Source organism: Onthophagus taurus, chromosome 1, assembly GCF_036711975.1.
Source record: "Onthophagus taurus isolate NC chromosome 1, IU_Otau_3.0, whole genome shotgun sequence".
Taxonomy (NCBI): Eukaryota; Metazoa; Arthropoda; class Insecta; order Coleoptera; family Scarabaeidae; genus Onthophagus; species Onthophagus taurus.
Genome location: NC_091966.1, coordinates 1,758,846 through 1,777,282, shown reverse-complemented (window position 1 = coordinate 1,777,282; position 18,437 = coordinate 1,758,846). Strand labels below are relative to the sequence as shown.

The 18,437-nt window shown below is 30.5% G+C and overlaps 1 protein-coding gene across 1 annotated transcript; it reads left to right on the top strand.

The window, feature by feature from the left end:
- The first annotated feature begins 3,695 nt into the window (after nt 1–3,695).
- Nucleotides 3,696–4,344, top strand: LOC111418048 (uncharacterized). Its single transcript, XM_023050480.2, has 3 exons — nt 3,696–3,823; nt 3,875–3,979; nt 4,035–4,344. Exons 1-3 carry the CDS (start codon nt 3,725–3,727, stop codon nt 4,218–4,220), a joined length of 390 nt encoding a protein of 129 aa, XP_022906248.2. The 5' UTR covers nt 3,696–3,724; the 3' UTR covers nt 4,221–4,344.
- The last annotated feature ends 14,093 nt before the right edge of the window (nt 4,345–18,437 follow it).

Below are 18,437 nucleotides of genomic sequence, written 5' to 3'. Positions count from 1 at the left end.
TTACTTTGTTTTTGCAAATTTGACAGTGTTTTCTTTAGTACCGTTTTTCAGGAAATTTTATTAATATTATCATACAGTTTTTATATCATATCATAAACTAGAGTCTTCAAGCTTTAATTTAATATATACATCATATCATTACCATTAAAAATAGAGATGAATTGATTTTTTGAAAATTTGACATTATTTTGTTTTTGCAAATTTGACAGTGTTTTCTTTAGTACCGTTTTTCAGGAAGTTTTATTAATATTATCATACAGTTTTTATATCATATCATAAACTAGAGTCTTCAAGCTTTAATTTAATATATACATCATATCATTACCATTAAAAATAGAGATGATATGATTTTTTGAAAATTTGACGTTATTTTGTTTTTGCAAATTTGACAGTGTTTTCTTTAGTACCGTTTTTCAGGAAATTTTATTAATATTATCATACAGTTTTTATATCATATCATAAACTAGAGTCTTCAAGCTTTAATTTAATATATACATGATATCATTACCATTAAAAATAGAGATGATATGATTTTTTGAAAATTTGACGTTATTTTGTTTTTGCAAATTTGACAATGTTTTCTTTAGTACCGTTTTTCAGGAAATTTTATTAATATTATCATACAGTTTTTATATCATATCATAAATTAGAGTCTTCAAGCTTTAATTTAACATATACATCATATCATTACCATTAAAAATAGAGATGAATTGATTTTTTGAAAATTTGACATTATTTTGTTTTTGCAAATTTGACAGTGTTTTCTTTAGTACCGTTTTTCAGGAAGTTTTATTAATATTATCATACAGTTTTTATATCATATCATAAACTAGAGTCTTCAAGCTTTAATTTAATATATACATCATATCATTACCATTAAAAATAGAGATGATATGATTTTTTGAAAATTTGACGTTATTTTGTTTTTGCAAATTTGACAGTGTTTTCTTTAGTACCGTTTTTCAGGAAATTTTATTAATATTATCATACAGTTTTTATATCATATCATAAACTAGAGTCTTCAAGCTTTAATTTAACATATACATCATATCATTACCATTAAAAATAGAGATGTATTGATTTTTTGAAAATTTGACGTTATTTTGTTTTTGCAAATTTGACAGTGTTTTCTTTAGTACCGTTTTTCAGGAAATTTTATTAATATTATCATACAGTTTTTAAATCATATCGTAAATTAGAGTCTTCAAGCTTTAAGTTAATATATACATCATATCATTACAATTAAAAATAGAGATATAATTTTTTGAAAGTTTTAGATTATTTTATATTTTCAAATTTGACAGTGTTTTCTTTAGTACCGTTTTTCAGGAAATTTTATTAATATTATCATACAGTTTTTATATCATATCATAAATTAGAGTCTTCAAGCTTTAATTTAACATATACATCATATCATTACCATTAAAAATAGAGATGAATTGATTTTTTGAAAATTTGACATTATTTTGTTTTTGCAAATTTGACAGTGTTTTCTTTAGTACCGTTTTTCAGGAAGTTTTATTAATATTATCATACGGTTTTTATATCATATCATAAACTAGAGTCTTCAAGCTTTAATTTAACATATACATCATATCATTACCATTAAAAATAGATATGAATTGATTTTTTGAAAATTTGACATTATTTTGTTTTTGCAAATTTGACAGTGTTTTCTTTAGTACCGTTTTTCAGGAAGTTTTATTAATATTATCATACAGTTTTTATATCATATCATAAACTAGAGTCTTCAAGCTTTAATTTAACATATACATCATATCATTACCATTAAAAATAGAGATGAATTGATTTTTTGAAAATTTGACATTATTTTGTTTTTGCAAATTAGCCAGTGTTTTCTTTAGTACCGTTTTTCAGGAAGTTTTATTAATATTATCATACAGTTTTTATATCATATCATAAACTAGAGTCTTCAAGCTTTAATTTAATATATACATCATATCATTACCATTAAAAATAGAGATGATATGATTTTTTGAAAATTTGACGTTATTTTCTTTTTCAAATTTGATAGTGTTTTCTTTAATACCTTTTTTCAGGAAATTTTATTAATATTATCATACAATTTTTAAATCATATCGTAAATTAGAGTCTTGAAGCTTTAAGTTAATATATACATCATATCATTACAATTAAAAATAGAGATATAATTTTTTGAAAGTTTTAGATTATTTTATATTTTCAAATTTGACAGTGTTTTCTTTAGTACCGTTTTTCAGGAAATTTTATTAATATTATCATACAGTTTTTATATCATATCATAAACTAGAGTCTTCAAGCTTTAATTTAACATATACATCATATCATTACCATTAAAAATAGAGATGAATTGATTTTTTGAAAATTTGACGTTATTTTGTTTTTGCAAATTTGACAGTGTTTTCTTTAGTACCGTTTTTCAGGAAATTTTATTAATATTATCATACAGTTTTTATATCATATCATAAACTAGAGTCTTCAAGCTTTAATTTAATATATACATGATATCATTACCATTAAAAATAGAGATGATATGATTTTTTGAAAATTTGACGTTATTTTCTTTTTCAAATTTGATAGTGTTTTCTTTAATACCTTTTTTCAGGAAATTTTATTAATATTATCATACAATTTTTAAATCATATCGTAAATTAGAGTCTTGAAGCTTTAAGTTAATATATACATCATATCATTACAATTAAAAATAGAGATATAATTTTTTGAAAGTTTTAGATTATTTTATATTTTCAAATTTGACAGTGTTTTCTTTAGTAGCGTTTTTCAGGAAGTTTTATTAATATTATCATACAGTTTTTATATCATATCATAAACTAGAGTCTTCAAGCTTTAATTTAATATATACATCATATCATTACCATTAAAAATAGAGATGATATGATTTTTTGAAAATTTGACGTTCTTTTGTTTTTGCAAATTTGACAGTGTTTTCTTTAGTACCGTTTTTCAGGAAATTTTATTAATATTATCATACAGTTTTTATATCATATCATAAACTAGAGTCTTCAAGCTTTAATTTAATATATACATCATATCATTACCATTAAAAATAGAGATGATATGATTTTTTGAAAATTTGACGTTATTTTGTTTTTGCAAAAAAATGTTATTATATCCAAGAAGCCCATTGCTTTACCCCTCAACCTGGAAGACCAGGTTCGATTCATAATTGATGAACTAATAAATCGAATTAAAATAGATAAAGTACAACCCTTAGCTCTAATCTCTAATTTCGCCATCAAATCGATTGTCTTATTGTTAATCACAAACTCAACTTTGTTTTTTATTTGGTCATCACTATCATGAATTAAGAAAACGAATCATTTTTTCCCAATATTACTCAAATAATTATTTCTTTCTAATTTATTGTAATGAAATATTTCGCAACATTCTGTTGTTGTTATTACTCTCAACATGTTTCGCAACAAAAAATATTTTACCACATTACGGATATTTAAATTAACCGGATATTAAATTTATAGAAAACTCGTCTTGATGTAGTAAAATAAACCGCGATAAGAAAGCGCACTTTAATGAATTATTTATGAATGAATTTAAAGTTGCGTAAAATTTTACCAAGAAGTTAAGCTGTGTCAATGACGTCTACTATGATGAAGAATCGTCTATATATTGAAATGGATACCACTAAATCGCCGCATTTCGTTCTTTAACTTCGATAGACCCACTTAAAATTTAAATAATAGTCATGGAGTATAAAATCGTTTTTTATATCATTTCTTTTTTGAGCTTACAAATTATTGTTAGTTCATCATTTCAATCTGATGGAAATAAAACGAACTTTATGGTAAGATATTATTTAAGGATCTAATTATTTTTATTATATTGTTTTTTTTAGAAATTTAGGGATGTTTTACGCAATTACAACAAATATATAAAGTCACCACCTCCAAGTGTTGTAATGATTAGCACCAGAGATGCAATTGATATTAAAGCTAGAAGAGTAAGTTAATAAGTCGATTGAGAAATACTTTTTTAATAAAAATTTTTTGTTATAGGTTGAACCTCAAGGGCTTATTGTACTTAGATGTCCCACACATATAGATATTGGCGGTAAAAAACGAAAATGCGTAGCAACGAGAGAAGAAGTGAAGATGGGGGTTTTAATTGTTGATACTAAAGAATTTGTAGAAGCAAAAACTTATAATGAAGTGAAATGTTCATGTAGGGAGAGAAAAAAATAAGAAATTATGTGATATAATCGCAGCTTTGATAATTAAGCCATAAAATGTTTGTGATATCTTAATTTATTTCTATTTATTACGTCTGTTTAATATTTTTGATTTTTATAAATAAAAAAATAATTTAAATCAATCTTATTCTATGAATCACGAGTACATTTTTTAGAAATCCCTTTTTAATGCAAACAAATTACTAAATATTTGTATTTCTCACGGATTCATTATTTAACCTGACTCATATTTTGATTCACTTATTTAAAACTTGCACATTTGAAATTTATGAATTCAAATTATGAATCACCATCATCCCAACTTTACTATAATAACCCAATTCAATTTAATAGATCAATTTCCTCCGAGAAATCTACGAGCGACAATGAACTTGAATGTGTCAACATTTATTTTTATCTTTAGCAACTCCCAACGATTCGATTTGTTAACACACGTGAAAGTGCGAATGACTAAAACATTCCACAATTGGGGTTTTACTTCTATTTCAAAAATAAAAATCTTATTTAAAACCATTAAAATTATTTTAACAATAAAGTGCAATGCTCTTTTAATATTTATATTTGTATTTTTTTTGTTGATTCATTGATGACGTGAAATCGAATACATTTTAAAAGAAATTAGGAAATCAGTGATCTAATTTCCGGAATTTACGAAAATATTTCGCTGTTTATATACGCACATGTTGTATAATTAGATTGGAATTTCTTTATTCGAATTATTCAAACAATTTAGTATAAATAAATTAAAAAATTAATTTCGAAAACAATCTAATTTTGACGTCAATAAACCAACAAAATTAATTCCACTCCGTCAATTATTTTTTTACGATATGAGTCAAAAGTGCATTATGAAACTGTGGTTTGTAAATGTTATAACATTTGGTGATACACCAGCTCTTTAATATTCGCTTGAGGTAAACGGGAAAACACCGATAATAGAATAAATTACTTGGAATTTCATTGTGGACCTTGACAAAGAAGAGAAAAATAATTCTAATTGATTGAAATTAACGAAGTTATTTGCTGTATTTTTCACGATTATATTGATAAAAAGAATAATCAGAAATAAAACTGATTTGGAAATGATTGAATTAAATCTATAAGATAAAGTCAAAACTACCGAGAAATATCAATGTTATATACGAGATATCGATATCGAGATATTAATATTAACCCATTTAGTCCCAAGTTGCTTTATGTTTAAAAAAATTGTTTTTTTATACTTTTCCTTAATATAAGATGGAATGAAGAGTATAAAAATGTACACAGGTGTTTGAAACAAAAAATTGTTTTTGAGATATGAGATGGTGCAAAAATGCACCACTGGTAAGATAAGTGAACAACAGCATACAAAAATTTTGATTATCATTTATTAACTAAGTAATAAATTAGTCGTAAATAAATAATAATACTAATACAACATTATACTAACAAATACCTACTTTAGTATAAAGTTTAATATAAAAAATATTTAAACTAAAATTGGTGCAAAAACGCACCAATGGGATTAACAGTATAACGATTTATTGTGATAGTCCGTAAAACACTCTACATGTAAATGAACATTACACTTACTACACATATGTATAGTATGTTTATGGCATATTTTACATCTTCTACGAGCTTTAGAGTCGTGATTCTTTATTAAATGGCCATTGGAAGATTCAAATTCTCTGTTTGACCTCGTGTTTCGTTCAGTATTAGGTGTTGCGTTTTCATATTTCATTAGCCGAACTGCAATATGTGATTTAAAATCCAATTGTGCCATTTTAGTATTATTGACAGTATGTATTGTATAATTTCCACGCGTTTATTATGACACTATCCAATGAATTAATAAATAGTGGCCACCACCACTTCTTTCCTAATACTCTTGTTCTATAGTTGGCTTTCCGTTATCGTGTAAATCTACACCACCCATGAATTTATTATATTCTGATACCGCATAAGGTTGATTAACTAGGTGTTTCCTTTTTTTTCTTTCTGTTGTACCTCTTAATTGATTGTATTGGCTCCACATTCAAATGGTTAGTAATTACAGTGACAACGGAGTTATCATTCAATCGTACTAAAGAAATTTTTGAACAGGTATCATAAGCTGTATCAAAAAAACCCCTTTCCTTCTTTGAAGTACATTTTATGTTTTCTAACGGACAATTTCTGACTTTTTTTCCATTTTATATCAAATCTATTTTCTTTTTCCTTCATAAGACGGCGTTGTTTCACCGCGAGGAACTCATCGTCTGAGGAATTGTATTCGTCTGCATTGGGTACTTGTACCTCGTAAGTACCGGCGATGTCTGTCCTGAGGACAATTCGTAGACGTTAAATTTTCGTCGTCTATACTCCTCATCTGTTAGGTAGTCAACCGGAGGAGGAATATAAACAGCATCCACGACGGTTAAAGTCAATATCGAATAAAAATAAATTTTAAACCACAACAAAATAATATAAGAATTACCTCCCTTTCTCCCTATTTCCAGTTCATTAACAATTTCTTCTAGAGAAGCATCTAATTCCCTTTTTGTGAGAAACCGAGACATTTTGCACAAAAACACACTCTCAACGCAGTATTCCATAAATGACTAAATTCATTCGGAAATTCACCTAACAGACGCGTCTAAACTGGTTTCAAATAATACGAAAGATGATGCAATCCTTATATCTCTTCATACATCGTCCCAATGGTGCGTTTTTGCACCATTAATGTTTCAAGTCGTATTTTCAGAATACATATTTTTATTTCGCGTTTCAAGATATATATGAGGAAAGTATGCACTAAAAACTTGCAAATGAAAAAATTTTGAAGAATTTTATGCACTAAAAATAGTTTTATTTTCATTGTATATTTTGAACAGAAATGTTCAATAGAAAAGAATTGATGTAAATATGGTTTAAATAGCAAGAATTATGAAATATTTTGATATGTATAGCCTAACAACCTTATACTGTTATCGCTAACACCTTTAAATTTGGAAATGTATGGCTGTAAAATAATTTTAAAAACGCTAGTGCGTTTTTACACCAGTGGGACTAAATGGGTTAATAAATCTCGCCAAAGTCAGGTTTAACAAGGGTGAGAAATTGTGGAGTAAAAATAACTCGCTGAAAGACACCAGACGGTAAGAACCCTTGCCAGATATGATAAAGTTGCTGTCTTGTAGTTAGATGTTAACTCATCATAGGGTAGAGGAAGGAAACCTTAATCAAAAATTACTTGATCCTCCAGGTTGGGAATTGAAATAATTCCTTATTATTTGGAGAAAACGTAAATTAACAAGTAATCTTGGCAACTGACCCTCGGAAAACCCAATATTGCAACTCTTACGGAAACTAAGAAGAAAGGATTACCAACAAACTCCAATAATAAAATTACACAATAAGTTATTATGCAATAAGTCATTATTTTTTCTTGTTGCCACGTACGCATTGGAAACGTAGACCAAAACAAAAATGATCGAAGTTTTTGAGATGTGGATCAGGCATTTGAGAGTGTTATATATGGAGCATAACATACCTTTCAATATTGAACGAACTAAAGATTAAAAACATATTGATCAAGCTGATTAATAAATCATATCTTATCTGCTTTAGACACCTAGCAAGCAAAACTTGGCATTTGAGAGTGTCCTATATGGAGCATTACAAAACTTTCAATATTGAACGAACTAAAGATCAAAAACATATTGATCAAGCTGATTAATAAATCATATCTTACCTGCTTTAGACACCTAGCAAGCAAAACTTGGCATTTGAGAGTGTCCTATATGGAGCATTACAAAACTTTCAATATTGAACGAATTAAAGATTAAAAACATATTGATCAAGCTGATTAATAAATCATATCTTATCTGCTTTAGACACCTAACAAGCAAAAACTTTTCAAATGGAAAATCTTGTTATAGCAAAAAAGCATGATTCGATGTGCAGACAGACTGAGGAAATGGACAGGACACCAGATGGACTAGGAAATATAGATGGCGCAAGACCGGGAAATCAAAAAGTTAAAGATTTACTTATAAAAGCCGGTGATCAACGAAAATACATTCTCATGGGCGACTTTAATGCCAGATGTGTATTTTTTCATTACTTGAAAAAGTGTACAGGATAAAGGATAAACGATAGATGAAAGTATAGCAAGTATTAAAGGTGTCAAAGCAATTAATACAATTAAATAATTATACAAACAGTCACATGCTTTTTTCAACACTCTTTAAAATTTATCTGCAATACTGAATACACCCCATAGATGACAACACTATTGTTCTATCTATAGGCTTACCATGCTGATGACCAGTCATTTTACACGATAAAGCGCATCTGAAATTTATGTCAGACACGTTTCAACAAAAATGAAAAGTTAACAAGACTAAATATATGTATAGCAAGAAATGCTAACAATAAAAATTAATAATAAGTGTTTTATATGTATATATTATAAAAGATAGGGTGATTTATTAGCTCACCATCAAACTTTGACGAAATTATAACACTTTAAAGTTTTAATGTTTACATCATAATTAAATAAATTAAAAACTGCACTTAAACGATGATATTTATTGTAAATAGCTTAGTTTTCTACCGGTTTCGACTGTACAACAGTCATCCTCAGGAAAACGACCTGTTTGAAACAAGAATTACATTATTAGTATTACATTTAAGTAGTGTAAAAATGTAATAAGGTCGTTTTCCTGAGGATGGCTGTTGTACAGTCGAAACCGGTAGAAAACTAAGCTATTTACAATAAATATCATCGTTTAAGTGCAGTTTTTAATTTATTTAATTCACACGATGATAAGAAAAATACACAGCTCCAACTATATCATAATTAACTGCTACATTTTTTTAAAAACACATAAATGTTACAAATATTGTTCAAAATAGCCTCCTTTTGCTAGAATACATGCTTCACAACGACGAATTAAAGAATTCTTCAGCCAAATTAAAATATCTGGTTGATTTCTTATTTCAGTAGCAGCCATTTGTATTCTGTTTAATAATTGTTCTCCTGCTATACGCATCTTCAGTGCTATAAGCGTACATTTTGAGTTTCTTCTCGTATGTAATAATTAAACCTTATAGCAAAACTGACATATTACAATGACAATTTTGTTTTTGTTGAATGTTTGATTTTACTGACTATTAATAAATTCGCTGCAGAAAACTTTGAAGCATTAACATTTTTTTTGGTAATTGGTTTAGCTATCATATGTCAAAGTTCAACCCAACCCAACCCAACCCAAATCCCCTACTCTCCTCCCCCATCTCCACACCCTTGGCTCCTCGCCCCAATCACCTCCCTCATCTATTTTTTGCCCTCAGCCCCCCTCTTCCAAAATCTGCTTCCTATCCATCGCCTCCATCCTTAGCTCACTACACCCTCTTACCATGTCTTTCACCGTCCGCCCAATACCTGCTCCCTCTTTCCTCATTGCCACAGCGGAATCTGGCTCTATCAACAGATATTTCGGCAGTTCCTCTGCCACTATCTCCCCATATATTTCATTTTATCTCCCTTTTCGTATCTGTGACTTTCTTTCCTGCCTCTGTATGTCCTTGTCCCTATCTCTTAGTTCTCTCCACATTTTACCTCTCACCATTCTTCTGTTGTCGATCCCAGTTAGTGAATATCCCACGCTCCTATTATATCCTTCCCTATTTTCTACCAATATATCAGCCTCTTCTCCTTAATTTCTCTCCAGCACTCCCTCAGGATCCTGCAATGTGGTCTTCCGTCTATCATTTCCTCGTACTTCACTGCTCTTCTCCCAGTCTCCACCCTTACTGCATCCACTTTAACCTCCTCACTACATACCCTGGAGTCTCCCTTGCCATCTCCAATACTTTGTTTGTACATCCTTGAGCAATCCTTGTTCTCTACATCCCCATACTTTTACGCCGTACATCATTGTGCTCCTCACCAAGCTCTCAAACATAACCTTTCTTTTTCCCACATCCCTCCCAAAAGTTCTCTCCCCACATCTACAAACCTGTCCCACCACCCTGTGTGCTCGTTTTGCCACCGCCCTCACGAGCGACCCGACCTTATTATTTTCCCATATCCCAAGTACGTATATTCTTTCACTTCCTCTACATCTCTTCTCTGCCACTTCTATTCCTCCCCTCTTTCTTCTCCCCCCTTTGCAACAATAAAAATTGACAGTTAACAAAAAACGCTAGAGATGAATTCCTGGCGCAGATCAGGCTAAGATATCGGGAATACATATTCGGAGAGAAACCTAAGACCACGAGACTGGAAGGATAGAAGCGACTGGAAGCTGGGAATCAGAAGGCGTGTATACCCGGATAAGAAATGCTAGAATGTAGATTAAAAGAGATAAAGAAGTATGGATGCGAAAATTTAATCATAATAGGATCAGGCGAATACTGTAATGATTATAGAATTGCTTATTATAACGTATAGGAATAGGTCTCGTTTCGCATTCTTCCCAGGCAATGTGAATGAGGTGATAGAATTCCATATTCTTGACCTACTTTTCTGGCAGAATGATGCCCGTCCACATATTCCATGCCAGTGTATAGATGGATCTGATCCTTTGCCCATCGAATAACTAAAAGAAATTATGAGGAGGATATTAAGAAACTTACTGTAATCGGCGCAGTAAATGCAACAAGATTTATAGAATAACACATATCGATATTATTAGATACAATACCTCAAAAGAAAATTAAGGATCTAGTAGAAAAAATACCACGATTTTCCAGGTCATTAAGTATACATAAGCATTTTTCATTAGCCACATACGCCAATGTTCATCGCCAAAGCCAATTTTGAGCCATTCAAACGGTTAAAGGTAATCAGAAATAGAAAACACCAAGTATGCATTACAACCAAAACCATAATTCAATTTAACAACAGTTATCCCAGATGGCGATTTGATTAGATGATAACTTTGATCGTTAACCCGAATATAAGGGGAAGGAAACAATAAATATCTTGAATTTGAAGTTTCCAGAACTGCTTAACTTTTCAAATATCCTTATTAATTGATGAGGCAATGATAACGTAGACTTTATACTATGTTGTCTCGATTTAGGAATAATGGAAACTTGATGCAGATGTCATTAAATATGTATGAAGATTTTATGCAACCTTGAAGGAGTCTTGATGTATTCATAGATGCAGACTTGATAGACTCGATTAAAATTATGGGGACTTCATACATAACTGTCATGATACAAACATAACAGTAATTTAATGTATGCTTAGTGCATTGATGCAGGCAAAAAACATAATGAATATTTGATGCAGATTCAACGAAGCCATAAAGACTTTATGCAATCTTGAGGGAGTCTTAATGGATTCATAAATGCATACTAAATGCAAAAACATGATGAGGACTTGATGTAGATTTTATATGGAGTTGGCTGGGACCAAACTTAATACAACAAGGGGCAAAGATTTTAACTATACAAAGTTAGGAACTTATTAGAATTTTCATAGAATGTTACGTTGCGATCATAATGTTTAAAAGATGAGAAGAATGTCTTGTAATCATATTAGGTATTTGAATTTTGGACCATAGTTATTTACAATCGTACATAACTGACTCTTTGATCTTTGTTAGGATACCTTACCAGAACGTGCCTGAACAATTTTACAAGAGAAATATAGAAAGATATCGACAATGAACTGCCTTAAAATTTTCTAGTAATTGTTTTCCACCAGATTATTTACAAAAACAAGAATAACATAAACTTAATCTTCAAGTAAAGTTTCTGCCCCTTCAAATTTAAAAAAGTTATAATTAAACCTTATAGGCTATAAATAGGCCTTAAATAATTCGTAAATGTTATAAAACGAAGAATTCCTAAAAAATTAAAACAATCTTAATTAACACTGTCCGCGCGGTGTGAAAACCCGCTTCAAGTCAAGTTTCTCCCCACTTCTAGACATTGAAATCGACTCAGAAAACGTAAATTTATTGAGAATCGGCACATTTCGAATTCATTATGATTCGTCGGTAGCTCGACGTGACGAACGGCAACGGTTTTTGATAAAAAGGCCTCAGGCCACTGGTGCTGGTCGCATCGTAACGTAGTGGTTTGCCGACAATGTTAACAATGTTGAGTTATTGGTGGTGCATGTTGTGTATATGGTGTGCGATGTGTAGTTGTGAAAACGCGGAGGAAACCACGATCAAAACACCGCGGATTGTAAATCACCGAAAAACTGTTGAGGAATATGAAACCTACGTGAAGAACCCTCAAAAAACGAGGATTCCTTGGGCGTCCCTGAACGATACTCTTGGAAGCCACGTGAGTTTGATAAAATAGGGGTGCTTTAAAAATAAAGGATTTTGTGTTCAAGAGTATTTGAGTGTGAATATGAAAATCACGGTTCGATCTAAATGTAAACAATGTTATAGGTCATTTGGTTGGTCATCAACATGGTTTTTTTTTCTGTGATAATATAGTTATTAAGAAGGGAATATTTTCTCAAAAAAAAAAGTTATTCAATAATTATGTCGTTTATAAAGATAAAAAAATAATTTAAAAAAATATTGTGGTCAACATTTAAATAAAATTACAAGTTATATAGCTTTTTAAATTAGTTGTTTAAATAGAATTGGTTGAATTGTTATCACATTTCGCGTGGTTATTAATTTGATTGTTATAACTAAATTCTACAAAATCACATATTAGCATTGTTGTTTTATCTGAAAATGTTCTAAAAATCATTCTGTTTTAATGCGTGACATAAATAAGATTAACATTAAAAAAAGGCTTTTCATGCGAGGTGAATTGTTAACACTTTTATCGAACTCAACGATATTCCCAGTATATAATTTATGCTTACTGAATAAGAATTGAGTGGGTGGCATTACGAAGTTGTTACATATTTAAAGATAAAGAAATAATTAGAAGGAAAAGCAATTTATTTGATGGCAAAGAACGACGATTTGATGCAGTGCTTAAAGATTTGATTAAACCTACAAGAAGATTTTATGCAATCTTGAAAGAGTCTTGTTGTACTCATAAGTACAAACTTGATAGATTGGAAAGAGAATAAGGAAAGAAACTGGGCAGAAAGGAGGAAACATGTAAAAGGATTAGTAATAGAAGAAAAAGGTTAAATAAAGACCGAAAAAACAATAAGGACACTGGGCAGACAGGAAGGAGTCTATAAAGGCAAAAAAGGTGCTTGACATGAATGGGAAATACTGGTAGGAAACCAATAATAGCAAAAAGGGATTTACCAGACACTGGCAAGAGATGAAGGTTACTGGACAGAAAATAGAGTACCTGAATAGGAACTAGTAATTGAAGAGAAAGAGACTGGAAGATAAAAAGGAACTGGGCCAGAGAGAAGAGAGACTAAAAAAACATTGTAAAGGAAAGAAAGAAATTGATAGAGAAGGGGAACACTGGGAATAGACTGGAATAACAAAGAGAACGGTGGGCAAAGAGCACAGAGACTAGAAAGAGAATAATAGAAGAGACTTCACAGTGCAAGAACCTAAAAAAACTGGGAATGACAAGAAACTGGACAGAAAGGCTGTAAAAGGACTAGTAATGGATGGAAAAAACTGAACGATGACCAGAAAGGCAATAAAGAAACTGTGTAGGTAGAGAGGAGACTAGAAGTACAAGAAAGGAACTAGATACAGATGAGGAAGGCTGAAATAGTCTAATAATTGAAGAAAGGACCTGTAAAAAAGAAAGTGATTGGGCAGAAAGAAATGAACCTGAAAAAGGTTAGTAATGTAAGAAAGAAATTGAAAACCAGAGAAGAAAGATTCTGAGCAGAAACTGAAAAAATAAGAACAAGACCAGTAACAATATACTGGGAGAAGAAAAAGTGGCTGAAATTTCATATATTGATGGCAACACCAAAGGGTTTTCGAGATTTGCAAAACATTTAATATAACATAGATGTTGACTTTTTGGTAATTAAAGACTAAAATAAATTAAAAAAATTGGACTAAAAGTTAAGCAACCATAAAGAGCGACTGTAAAGATATTGATGGCAATAAAAGATGCTGAACAAACAGAGGAAAAAAATTGACTGAGCAGAGAGAAATGAGAGTGTAAAGGCAAGAAAAGAAATAGAGAATAAACAAAAAAAAAAGCTTTAAAATTATGTTACATAGTTTTTTGTTATTAATTCCATAGATTGTAAACAACTTGTATAGATCATTATTTTCTTATTACATTATCTTTTTATATCTTTTAATAGAAAGATTTTGAAAGATATCAGAAATTATGTTTAGATATTAAGCACGTAATAAAACGCTAATTATTATTATAATCAGAAATATCATGGGTAATATTGAGATATGATTTAGAAAATGTTAAGGAAGGACCATTATTAAACTAAACATGTTGAGTGATGTTGATAGATAATAGGAAATATATTGAGGGAGGCCATGAAGCGTTGGGAAAGTTATAAATTTTGAGAGACATCAGGGATGATGTTAAGTGTTAAATGGGAGGGTATTGAGGAGGTCAGCAATGATGTAGGAGAATATCAGAAACAATATTGGGAGATATCAGACCCGTTATTTAGAGATAACATGGATCAAGATGATGGGGAAGATATGCATAAGGAGGACAACCCGATTTTTGATATACAGGTGCCCGGAAATTGCGTTCATATATTTAAAGGTGTGTCCTAAAATGCTTCCTAAGGGAGGTAGAGCGCTTTGAAGACGTTCAATATGAGGTTATTTCTCATTATTTCAAAAACTACTAGGGTTAGAAACACGAAATTTTGCATATTCAGCTATTTTTACGGGGCGAATACGATAATCGAATAAAAAACTAGAAGTAATGTGCAGTTGCGGAAATAATGGATAGGGGGCGCAATTTATTTCCCATATTTTTTTTTGCTTTGATCTTTTCACTATTTTAACCTCAAAATTAGAATCTACGGAAAAAAATACATAAAAAATGTTCTGCTTATAAAATGGTCTACGACCACTCGTTTTCAAGATAAATAATACTATCTAAGTAAAATACTGCACACAAACATGTGTATTAAACTATCACTAAAAATCTTAATAGGCTTCTTTCATTGGTTTGATTTAAGCTGTCAAATGGGTGATAAAAAATTACTTCGTATATTGTCTACAAAATTTGTTTCCAATCATAGTTAATTTTATCAAAATGATTCAAAAGATGATTATTACTAATTTTTCATAATAACTTAAAATTTTACCAAAACCCTAAAAAAACAATTTAAACAAAACGTATTAACAATTTAACAAAAATAAAAAGTTTAACTTAAAACATTAACAAAAAGCACTTAAGTTTTTAACAAATAACACCAAAAGAAGTTATAAGAATTGTTCAAAAATTCCACCATCCATGTCAATGCAACATCTCACTCGTTTAATTAATGAACGTCTTACTTTCCAAAAAATATCTTGAATGTTTCAAATAGTGTTACAACCGTCCCTTACACGTTGTTCTAGCTCTTCGACATTGTTAACTGGTGTTGCATACACTAAATATTTAAGATAACCCCAGAGAAAGAAGTCTATGGGATTTAAGTCTGGCGAACGTGGGGGCCATGCTACGGGCGCTCCTCGACCTATCCATCTTTCACGGTAGGTTTCATTTAAATATTGCCGTACTTGAACGCTGAAATGAGGAGGAGCCCCATAATGCATAAACCACATTTGTACCGTTGAGACGGTTATCAAGTACATGCGGACCAATTAAATGATCCCCAATAATACCAACCCATACATTAATAGAAAATCTTTCTTGATGTTTCGTGGCTAAAACATTGTATGGGTTTTCATCGGCCCAAACATGGATATTATGGAAGTTAATGACGCCATCTCGGGTAAATCCAGCTTCATCGGTAAACAACACTTTTTCCGGAAAATTTCTGTCATGGCGAAATTGTTCCATAATCCAACGACTGAACTGTAGTCTTGGGATGCTATCGTTGGGTTTTAAGGCCTGCACCTTTTGGAAATGATATGGATGCAGTAGCTGATCTTTAAATACCTCCCAAACGGTGGTTTTCGGCACATTTTCTTGTACCGATAATCTCCTAGTGCTTACCGTAGGATTGATAGCTACTGCATCGAGCACTCTTTCTTCCACTTCTACAGTCCTCGTAGTGCATGATCTTCCACAGTCGTAACGATTTTCCTTAAAGCGCCCAGTTTCACACAATCTTCTGTGAATAGAAGCGAACGTTTGTTCACAGGGAAGTTGTAGGTTTGGATATCGTTCTGCGTACAATCTTCGTGCTTCTCTGGCATTTCCATCAGCTCTACCGTACGTAAAGTGAATGTTTGCCATCTCTTCGTTTGAATATTGAACCATTTTGATTTAATTAAACGTAAATTATAATGATTGTTGCACTAAAATAATTTTTTATCGACCGTTTGACAGCAAAGATCAACAAATGAAAGGAGCCTACTAAGATTTTTAGTGATAATTTAATACACATGTTTGTGTGCAGTATTTTACTTAGTATTATTTATCTTGAAAACGAATGGTCGTAGACCATTTTATAAGCAGAACATTTTTTATGTATTTTTTTCCGTAGATTCTAATTTTGAGGTTAAAATAGTGAAAAGTTCAAAGCAAAAAAAAATATGGGAAATAAATTGTGCCCCCTATCCCTTATTTCCGCAACTGCACATTCCTTCTAATTTTTTATTCGATTATCGTATTCACCCCGTAAAAATAGCTGGATATGCAAAATTTCGTGTTTCTAATCCTAGTAGTTTTTGAAATAATGAGAAATAACCTCATATTGAACGTCTTCTTCAAAGTGCTCTACCTCCCTTAGGAAGCATTTTAGGACACACCTTTATATGAACTTTTCTTCATGATTTTTTATGTAGAATCACACCTTTAAATATATGAACGCAATTTCCGGGCACTCTGTATATTAGAGATGGATGTTGTAAAAAATCAAAAATAATCTGATGACATAATTACTACATAATTAGAAACGAGAAAGACGATATTGACAAATGATAATAAAGATGTTGGGAAAGGTCAAGAAAGTGTTGGGAGATTATATTACCGGTATCGAAAGTTTAATTATTCAGTTATTCAACGTCTGTTCGAAAATTCATAACATGTAAGCACAAAGTAGACGTTTGAAAAAATAATTCCTAAACAGTATTTTTACAAGTCGCCGCATATTTTGGTGTGTAACTTACAAGATGAATAATTTACGACTGCATTTCCTAATAATCTTCATTCTGTTTTACTATCGAAGCTTGATAACACATATAAATCACATTTGGATTAAAGCGATAAAGCCACTCAAGGTCTAAATTCATTGACCAGTATTTCTGCTTTAATTCTTAATTTGATAACCGTTTCTAATACCACGAAAACTTTAATATTTCTCCATGATGCATTTCACACCAATCTTTGACATTTTATTATTAGGGGAGAATTAAAGTTTTGGAGAAATTGAAAAGGGGTTGTTTCCCATTCTATCTCACTTGATAGTAACAAATTAAATCATTTCATAAATAAATAATTAATAAAGTTACCTTTAAGCGGGTCTTCATTCTCAAATATTGTCCTTTAACTGCTTTGTTGAAATTTATTCCATGAACTACCTGTAACAGGGCAAAACATCCCAGGAAAAATATTAATATATAAACTTTATAAATTTAGAAAAAAAAATTTAAAAAAATGGTTTAAAAATACAAATACGTGGTTCCCTTTAACAAAAACCCACGCTTTATCGCCACATAATTCATTCCCTATCACCGTAACGGATCGTTCATTATAAGGAAGGTTCATTAAAAAACGAGTGGTTTACTGGCGCCGCTTCTTTTAAAGTTATTTTGAGATACAAAAACCACGTTATTCAAGGACGAATAGGAAATGTATAGAAATGTTGTAATCTTTCTAAACGGTTCAAATGTAAAAAAAATTAATGTGAATGTCTCCAGAATCACTTATGACCTTTAATCACCTCGACCGAAATAAGATAAAACAAGAGTTAAAAATGTTGTACTGTTATAATAAAATACGTTTTTAAAAAATGAATGGTTTTGAGATTAATTAGATATACCTTGACCGATTAAGCGATTAATAAATGTTAATTACGTCATCTTTGTTTATTTAACACTTTTTCATTCAATGTATTTCAAGAATAAAAGACAATTATTTAAAAAAATAATTATTGTAATCTAAAAAAAATATTTAAAGAGCTTATCTAACCGGAGTGAATGTGTGAATGGATGAAGATATT

Coding starts and splice junctions, on each gene's coding strand:
- LOC111418048 (XM_023050480.2), top strand. CDS start 3,725: ATGGAGTATAAAATCGTTTTTTATATCATTTCTTTTTTGAGCTTACAA. Junction 3,824..3,874: donor GAAATAAAACGAACTTTATG/GTAAGATATTAT, acceptor TGTTTTTTTTAG/AAATTTAGGGATGTTTTACG. Junction 3,980..4,034: donor TTGATATTAAAGCTAGAAGA/GTAAGTTAATAA, acceptor TTTTTGTTATAG/GTTGAACCTCAAGGGCTTAT.